The sequence below is a fragment of the Xyrauchen texanus genome, chromosome 16, assembly GCF_025860055.1.
Source record: "Xyrauchen texanus isolate HMW12.3.18 chromosome 16, RBS_HiC_50CHRs, whole genome shotgun sequence".
NCBI lineage: Eukaryota > Metazoa > Chordata > Actinopteri > Cypriniformes > Catostomidae > Xyrauchen > Xyrauchen texanus.
Genome location: NC_068291.1, coordinates 16,353,361 through 16,363,249, shown reverse-complemented (window position 1 = coordinate 16,363,249; position 9,889 = coordinate 16,353,361). Strand labels below are relative to the sequence as shown.

General features: G+C 36.3%; 1 protein-coding gene across 1 annotated transcript; it reads right to left on the bottom strand.

The window, feature by feature from the left end:
- Nucleotides 1-1,215: 1,215 nt before the first annotated feature.
- On the bottom strand, nt 1,216-9,058 carry crip1 (cysteine-rich protein 1). Its single transcript, XM_052145453.1, has 5 exons — nt 8,846-9,058; nt 2,274-2,368; nt 1,976-2,033; nt 1,526-1,578; nt 1,216-1,433 (listed from the first exon to the last, which is right to left on the bottom strand). Exons 1-4 carry the CDS (start codon nt 8,883-8,885, stop codon nt 1,538-1,540), a joined length of 234 nt encoding a protein of 77 aa, XP_052001413.1. The 5' UTR covers nt 8,886-9,058; the 3' UTR covers nt 1,216-1,433; nt 1,526-1,537.
- Nucleotides 9,059-9,889: the final 831 nt, after the last annotated feature.

Genomic DNA, 9,889 nt, shown 5'->3' with positions numbered 1-9,889 from the left:
CACACAAGTCAAACACTCACAGAGCGGAAGCCTCTGATCACTGTGATCTATGCAACACGCCCTGCTGAGTCACTTTGAAATGCATGCAGAGTTTGAGCTTAGCATGTGTTTATTCTGTATGTTGCCATATAAGGATGTTCTAAATATGTGCCCTGATTATTTATTGTGACACTTTGAAGCGATGGTTACAATTAAACCCTTTGGCAGGTTGTTTCCTGGCTGTCTACAGTGATTCAGAAGTATATGCTGGTATTTGAAGTCAGATAAACTTGGACTGACTGTTCCATGGCTTTGGAGTGAGTGAAAATGAGCTTTTCTAGACAAAGCTCAACATCGGTTGGCTTTGTCTTTTCTCAAACTGGAAATTGCACTGATTACACTACTGTGATTATGTGTTTTCAAACAAGGGCTGTTACCACAATAGATGCTTTTCCACCTTTGGTCCAGTGCGTGTCAGGGCTATCAACTGGCAAGCCAGGACCAATAGCCTCTGAGCTCAAACCACAAGACCAAAACCGATCTGCGTTCCCACCATCAGACCAATATCCCCACAACATTTTCCTAAAACCTGCCCTTAACACGCCACCCTGGTGCCAACGTCGCCCACCCTTTTCACAAGCCAGAGGGAAGCTCTAGCTGAGATATGTTATCTAGAACATCGAGTTTAAATCGTTTGTAAACATTAGCTAGCTAGCAAGATAAGTTAGCATTGACAACTTACTGACTGTAACTGCCATGGTGTCCAAAGTGGCCTCTCTCCTAACAGTGGGGCGATGTCCCAGCGCACTTTCCATGATCTTGATCCATGGAAAGTTCTTTTTTTGGGCACCACTTTGTCCATTTCACATTTTAATGTATTTGTATTGTGCCTGCAATTTTTTATTTCTCCCAAACCTGCGCTGGATACACAACCTGGCAAGTTCGGCAAAACTCCACCTTTGACATTGACACCACCTCAATCCCCAGTTAGTTGTTGGCTTAGAGAAAGCCAGAGGAGGCACGATAAAGCCCCGGAAGTGATAGTGGGAACGCAACCAGACCTGGCACACACTAGCACGCCAGACAGTGGAAACGCGGCTGAGACAAATTCCCCCCAATATGTATGATTGTGCATGATAAATAATTACATTTGGTCCAGCCAATCCTGAATATGTGGTTACATCCTTGTTTTAAACTAGTGGGACATTATTTGAGAAAGGACTTTACACAAACAAGTAGTTTAAAACATACATTTAATGTATATAATGTTCAGTTTAATTGAAAAAAGGGTTTTTGAACAACCCCCAATGACACATCATTTTATAACAGATTATACAAATTAGTATTTTCTAAAACATGACATGGCTTGGTAAATTTGTTCTTTGATTTAACAATATGTGGATAAAAATAGTGGCATCCGTGCCTCTGAAAACATGTTTTTAGAGGGTGTAAACCTGTAAATGGAAGAGTACAGTTAGTTGATGTCTTACCTAGTATTACATATTAATACAGTATTACGGTTGTACAGTGTATATAGTGATCTTACCTTTAAAATGGTCTATTTGAATGTGTGGCTCTCAGCGCCACCACGTCCAAACCCTGGAGAAAGAGAAAGACAGAGAATTAGATCATGTGAGGATAGTGATCAACCAATATATATCAGCCAGACTGAATAATTGGCCAATATTTGTCCATAATGTGTTTATCAGCACCAATAACATCATCTAGAAATTGCCTTTTCAAAATACATAGACAACCTTTCAATTGATAAGTTTAGTAAATAAGTGTTCCAGCAATTATTTATGTACATTTAATTAAACTGTATCATGTCAAAACAACATATCATCAGCATAATATCGGCAGCCTGTTCTCTATTGGCAGCAGCCATTAAAAACCCCACATTTCATATACCTTACCTAGTAGAAGGATAATCTTACAGTGTAGTAAAATACAGCCCTTATCCATGACTTTGATGCATTGCAAAATGGTGACTCACCTTTGGGTCCAAAGAGTGCAGCGTAGCATGGGTTGTTACAATAGGGCTTCCCCTCATGCTGCAAGGTGAAACACATTAGTCAATGCACCACACATTAATGGACCTGAATGAGGGCCATTATGTAAGCCATACCCCCAAACCAAACTACTCTGACAACATAACCCCGAAGTGTTAATGTCATGCGAAATTATGCCAAAAATTAACTGGACTCCATTAACTCTGCCTAATAAATTAATCTCTGCTTTGTCCCAGTTAAATATTGGCAGTCCATGTGTATTTTGTTAAGTTATTAGCTTACCTCTGCGTGTGAGCCAGGCGACAGGGTCTTGCTGCATTTCTCGCACTTCAGACAGGGTCTATGCCAGTCTTTGCCAAGCGATGATACTCTCTCCGCTGAAACACATGAAAAAACATCATTAATTCAGACAAATATGGAAACCAATTATAAGCTAACAGGCTGATACATAAGCAGAACGTTTCATAGAAGTGACATGAAATGACGTGGTTGCTTCAAAAAATTTGGTTTTCATGTTGTATGTTGTTTTGGACACTATCCAAGTGTTGATTTGGACACTATCCAAGTGTTGATTAAGGGTAAGGATGTCTGTTTTGTGTCTACATCTCATATGATTTTAGATCACTATCGGTTAGGTTTAGGTTAATGTTTTAGTTTTAGGGAGATGGGGATTTGTACTGCACGATACAACTAGACTGAACACATTTAGGGGTTTTTTCCAATGTGGATGGTACCTGGTACTTTTTTTAGTACCACCTCGGTCAAGGTTCCACGCCGAGCCGATACTAAATGTGACGTCAAAACCCTGCAGATCACTGATTGGTCAGAGAGAATCGTCACTACAAGTGTCACTGGATTTTCGACATGGGACCCGCTAGTTTTAAAGTATCATTTGTTCACGCGACTTTCGATTGTAAAAAGAAATGGCTGTGCGCAAAACCACGCCATTGTCAATAAATGAGGAGCAGACGTTAGCGACAAACGAACAACGCAAAACAAAAAAGTCTTTCAGGAAGTGTCTCAGCTGTTGCTTGCACACGGCTACCACCGGACCCACCAACAGTGTAGGGAAAAGTAAAAAAAAAAAATAACTTAATGCAACAACTGCTTTATGCAGCACAATTAGCTAGTAGCTAACAGCTAGCAGTCGTGTTATTGTTTCGTGTCACGTTTAAGATGATGTCACAGCAGTAAAGTCGGCACAACTATGATGATCAGCCTATAATCCCACCCACGTTGAGGCAGCAATAAACAGCAGTGGAAAAGCAAACTCAGAAAAGTTAAGCGAGTAGTCAAATCGTAATGTGCAGTGGAAAAGTGTCATAATTTTCACCTTAACATTAGCTTAACATTTGTTTTTGTAAAGGAGACAGGTGTGTCATATCATCCAGATATGAGCAAATTAGCCTATTTACAGCTATTATATAGTTCAATTAAAGCTAAATAAAAATGTCTCGACTGTTCTAATGTTGGGTTTATTGTGTCAGTCTACAGTCCAGTGTACTGCAAGAATACAGGCAAGTCTTGTCAGATCAGTATTTCTTTTTACGCTCAAAGCGGATGAAGTCATGACAGCGAGAACATGGGTGGGTGTGGATGCTGCACTTGGGACACTCCCAAAGAAATTTATTCCTCCCTTCCCTTATAAAAGAGGGCAATAAAGAAGTCTTTATCTCCAGCCCTCAGCAGAAAGATTTCCTCCAAACAACCCTCATGATGAACATGGTAAAATAACTGGGAAGAAGAGACAAAGTCATGCGTGCTGGGGCGACTCCAAATACAGGAGGTGCTCGTTTGTTCCTTTTTACAAGAAAGCATTTGGGCAAGTGTCGACACCTCTTGGACGCCAAAGACAGTCTGAAAGCATGACCGTGCTGAAAAAAATGTCAGATTTATGGCTCCCAGACAACAAAAGAGATTTGCTTAAATCCCCTTTGAGCTTTCTGCCATGCAAAAACTAAAGGATGCACAAAGGGCTGATAACAGTTCCCATCGTGTGAAGTAAATGTTAAAAATATGATGAGGTGTTAGTAAAGTCTGCAGACACCAAGTAATGCTTTATTCTTTATGCTGAGTGTTGAAGGATAGCATATACAGAACACAATGTCCATTTTTATGGACTAATGTGAGCTGCTATAATTGCCTACAACAGCTGTAATAAGCCTCGCAGTCGAGTCTGTTATTCATGTCACACTATAGTGTACTACACAGGAAGCTCTTTTGTTTAGTACTGGACTATGAACACATGATCCAGACCAATTGGGAGAGCTGGGTGCAGAATCAACAGTCCATGTGATAAATAACATTTTGAAAGTAAAAACAAGACAGAAAGGAATTCACTAGACTGGGTTCGGGACCAACAGTCCTTGCAATCCTGCCAAGAATGGGTTTGGTTATCCGAGCCACACCTAAGGCAATAATTACTTCCCACAGCAGGCCGATACACAGAGCATATTCTAATCTCTCTTAACGGTAGTCCGGTCTTTATCACATGTTCTAGACTGAGTGTAAAGTTTACAGATTTGTAATCTGCATTTAAAATACTCCTATCATTTTTCTCCTTCTCTTTTTTCCACAAAAGTAAAAGAGACACTGTTAGGGGCCGTTCACACTGAACCCATTTTTCCATCCATTTTCTATAGATTTATTTTAGTGGCATTAGACGGACGTATTTGACTATTGTGGCATGTCTTGCTGTTTTTTCAGCAGCTTGTACAAGAGTACATGTCAAGGTAAAAATAACTTTTAAAAATGCATCTCAAGAGACCTGCGTTCTGTTCCATTCTTTGCGCTCCTTCTAGCCTTTTTAGACGGAATGACCCGTTCGGTGTGAACGGCCACTTACTTGCTCATGCAAGGAGATTTGTTTGTTTTAAGGAGATAGAAAAAACTAATAAATGAAAGTAACTTTTAGGTCAGATGAAATAAAAAAAAAATTATAAAAATAAAAAAGGACAGGTAAAGAATTAGTTAGTTTCCAAATCGTTTTTGGAACATTTTTGTGTATAGTTGTTTCACAGAAATAAAAAATTTAAACAAATTGTTCCTTCCATTGTCTTAATGGGTCAATTTTGACCAATATAGGAAGACCCAATTGTGACTTCTCATCCTTTGGACTTTCAGGATGTTTTACAGCTTTACATTTTTTTTTGAACATCTATGAATCAAATTGGATCTAAAAATATTTCTGTTTTTCTCAAATTTAGCCCCTAGATTTTTATTATGATAGGGTACAATGAGGCTAAAGGCCCCCCAATAGTAAAGGACCTATTGGATCTAATTTTCTCCTAAAACATTAGATTGCAGAAATAACTATTACGGCACCTTCTTAAACACCAGTAATGTGACAACAAATGGTTTGATATTTGTGGGAATTAATGGATTTATTAGAATGGATGTGCAAAGTGGGCCCATTTTGACTGCTGGAAAAGGCAAGAGAAATACATTTTTGAAAAAGGAATGTACTAAAATACACACTGTTGATTTCCTACAAGCAGAATTAATCAGAAGTTGTTGTAATATAGTGGAGAAATACTATAAAAAGTGATTGAAATAGACATAGATTAAGACATCCTTGGCCAATGTTTGCCAAGAGCCCATATTATGCTCATTAACAAGTACATACTTTTATTTTGTGGGTCTACTACAATAGGTTTACATGCTTTAATATTAAAAAAACACATTATGTTTCTCATAATGTCGATTGCTAAAGCACCTCTTTTCACCCTCTTTCTGAAATGCTCTGTCTGCTCTGATTGGTTAGCTGGCTCAGTCTGTTGTGACAGGTCAACCTCTTAGAGCATATGTCGGAAATGTAACACCCCTTACAATTACTAAGTTTCGGCTCCTGGACATTATGGGCTTTATGCATTTTAAATGGTTTTACTCCATTAATATTCAATATATTTTTTTCCCCTTATCATTATATATAAGGGTAACATAATTTGGTATCACAATAAAACTTAATTGGGGTCATTGGTTCTGGTCGTTACACTAATCAAGAATTTATGCATTTTGAACAATGAAAGCCTAATAAGTTGAATTTACTCAGTTCATTGAGTAAACTCGTTCCCTCAATTGAATTGAGTAATGGCATCTCTAAAACTTGTGTAATTAAGTTCACTTAATATGGTGATCATACAGAATTAACTTAACTATTTCAGTAACTAGATGCAAGTAGACCTTCCTTAAATATGCTATATAAATGTTGTTGTTTCTACTTAATAATTCTAATTGAATGGACTCAAATTTAGATCACACTATAACACAGCTTAAATAGATTATAAATGATTATAGGTCAATCATTAAATAAACAAGGAAACATAAATAATTAAAGCGCAAGGCATTATGGGTAGCTTCAATTTTATACTCCACAATAGAGTTATTAACACTTAAAATCTAAGTCTATGGATGTTTAAGAAAAACAAGTTCAAAGAACATGGCTATTTAGGTAATAAGCCCAATGTTTAATGTTTAATAAAGACAACTTGATTTTTCCAATAATGACAACATTTGGGTTTACTGTAAATGGTTTTCAATACGGGTCAAAAATGACCCGAAGGCAAAAGGAGGGTGCAATGTCTTAAGACAATATGAGGGATAAGAATAAATTATGAAAATGTTTTATGACTTAAAAAATAAGATAAACCTTGAAAACAGTGGCCAAAAAGTGCACTCGTACTGTTTTTTTGTTTGTTTGTTTGTTTGTTTTTCATTCCACACAATGAAATGTCCTTACTACCTACTAGATATCAATGAAATAGACAGTGACAATCCTATCCAACACAAAAGGGGCCGGGTGTACACCATTTCTTTTTAGCCAATCAGAAAAGCTTTCTTCTTGTTTAGAACCTGCTGGCATTGGGTTAACTGACATGATTTAAGTGGGTGGTGTTTTGGAAAGAGGCTACGTCACTGAAGTTAGAAAATGGTGGAAATTAGCAAATGGTGGAAATCGCTTATTTAGATCAGTTGGAAGGAAACCTCTCAGTTTCTAAACCTCTAAGATACATTTTCTGTGTCGCACTTAATTAATTGACTGCTTTTGAATTACAGCATATTTGTGCATTTGTATGATGAAACTCCCACATTCTTTATGTGGTTGGCCTTTTTATACGCCTTTATTTAAGCAGGACAAGTGGACTTTTTTCTCATTCCTTCATCCCTGAGAGGCTGCGGTAGTTGGATTGATTTCATCAGAACATTAAATACATGAGAGGAAAGGAGTACTGTACCACCAGGCACGTGCAGAAATGTTGCATGACAGAGAGGTTACTGGTTCAAAGAAGCACTGGAAGTGAACTGTAAATGTAGACTAAGAACTTGTTGCTGGAATGTAAGATGGGTGATGGTGCAGAGACATGCCCTGAGTGAATCAGTTTTGTTACCTCTATCTGTCTAAACTAAATTAGGTTTTTAACTTTAAATACAAATTTGACTCTAAACTTTTTAAACTACACACAGATCAACTGAAAATGCATCAGTAACAGTTTACAATTAGGTTGTATACATTTACATTAATTATTTTTTAATTCTTAATTAATGTTCATTTCAACATATATTAATGCATTTTAAACATTAAAAGTTGTATATAACATTAGTTTTTGCATTATGCAGTAACTTGAACTAACAATTAACATATGTCTAAAATAACAATTAACTAGATTAGTAAATGCTTTAATTAATGCATTAACTTCTTAATTAATACAATTAACAACATTTTCATAACCTTATTATAAAGTGTTATCAAAACATCCATAGCTAGCCAGAGTGAGTAAAAAACATGCACCTACAATGATGGATGACCGAAACCTGCTAAAAAACAACCTGAATATATGTTTCTTCTGGTTTAAGATTTAAAGTAAATCGGCAAGGAAGGAAAACGAGACCGCGGATGGATGGTCATTTTATGTGAAAGGACAAAACCAAATCCCAGACTTGGGCGACTGTCCTTGAGTCTCAAAGGAAATGAATGTGCATGGGTCAAGACTCAGTTTAGATACTTACAAAAGAGAAATGTGCAAAACATATCTGATTTTTCATCATTTGAACATGGCAACAATAAATGTCTTACGTACTTTCACTGGGACTTATCAATTATATATACGTTTCCATATTGTTTCCCGCTTATTCTCTTCTTGTAATATTTATTTGCTGGATGGATATGTGTTAGAGCTCTTTAAAGACTCATCTGGTTGTCTTCATGGTACAGTAAAGAATATTCAAATAGACTGACTAAATGAACAATGCAAAAATGTTACTTTACAATGTAAATCAGAAGGCCATTATTTGCATTGTTAGTCTAGGCTGTGTTGACTAATATCTGTCATTTAATGTATCTGTTTTATTTTCTCTTTATTATTATAATTATAAATAACAATGTAACATTATTCATATTCTGCATATTTATATTCACTTTTTGAAAACTATTTTAGATTTTAGTTTAACTGCCCTGCAACCACATGCAGTCCAACACACTGCACACTCTTAAAAAAAAAAGTACATTCTTTATACAAACTTGGAGTAATATACTGTATTTCAATGATATTGCTGTAGTAATATTGCTCTGATACACTTATATAAGTCTGCACAAGTCATACAACAGCTACTTTGCAAAAGTTTTAAACAGGAAATAAGTTTCAACAGCACTCTTCCTAGTTACTCCTAAATCATTGACCAAAACTACTTTACATCCTTATTTCCTTTTTCTTTTTTATAAATCAAACTATAGCCAAAGCAATTGTATAACAATATATAGTATTTTGAATGTGAATTTCTTTTCTTTTTTCTTTTCTTTTTTTAATGCATTTAAAAATGTAGCCTGTGTGTAAATATTATCACATAAGTTTCCTTACCAAAGTACACTTCCTTTTCGCACTTGGGGCATTTAGGCATGTTTGCGTTGTTTTAGTTCCTCGGAGATGAAAAGTCTTGCTTGTAAAGAGTTGCGATGGAGAACAGTAGAGGTCCACCTGCAAGCAACCACGCCTTTAGATTGAGCAGCACATCTTATGTACAGTCTTTTTTATAGCATTTTGAAAATAGTTTGCACACGATGCTGCAGAGGGAAAGAGAGAGAGAGGCAGCGCGAGAGCGCTGCGCGTGCACGAGACGTGCACTTTAATACCGCGTTTTTACACAATGTTCGCCTGTTTCTGTTTTGCGTACGGTTATATTATAGACCCTATTCAGAGTTGCGCCATTTTTAATTTTTGGTACAGCTTTATACAACAAAACGTCATTTAAGAGCGTGTAATATGTCCCTCACAGCCTCATTCCTGTCAAAAATGGTACTCTGAATAATTTATTTTAAAGGAATATTACCGGTTTAATACAAATTAAGCTAAATTGACAGCATTTGTGGCATAATGTTGATAACCACAAAATGTTATTTTGACTCGTCCCTCCTTTTCTTAAAAAAAAAAGACAAATCTAAGTTACAGTGTAGCATATAATGGAAGTGAATTGGGCCAATTTATGGAGGGTTTAAACACTGACATGTACAAGTACTTACAGTAATTATCCTGTTAAAACTCATGTATAATTTGAGCTGTAACGTTGTTTAAATATTTTTTTTTTACAGCCGTTTTAGTGTTATAGGGTTTGTTGACGTTACATCGTCATGGTAACTAAGTTGTAAAATTGGCTTTAACTTCACACAGAAAAGGTTAGTAAGTGATTTTATTACACTAAAATCATGTTAACACATATACCCTTTATTACAGTAATTTTTGGGCTTGCTGACATTACATTGTCATAGTAACGAATTGTTGAACAGGCTATAGGACTAACTTTACACAGGAAATGTTATTAAGTGACTTTATCACACTAATATCATGTTAATACACATTGTTTACATCTTGTGCCTAAACTTTTGAAACAGTATTTTAACGTTTATA

Bases quoted from the DNA above. Each gene is read 5' to 3' on its own strand.
- crip1 (XM_052145453.1), bottom strand. From the start codon at position 8,885: ATGCCTAAATGCCCCAAGTGCGAAAAGGAAGTGTACTTTG. The intron at 2,034-2,273 runs GTAAGCTAATAA...TTCACCTTGCAG, and splicing joins CGCCTGGCTCACACGCAGAG to CATGAGGGGAAGCCCTATTG. The intron at 1,579-1,975 runs GTGAGTCACCAT...CTCTTTCTCCAG, and splicing joins TGCACTCTTTGGACCCAAAG to GGTTTGGACGTGGTGGCGCT.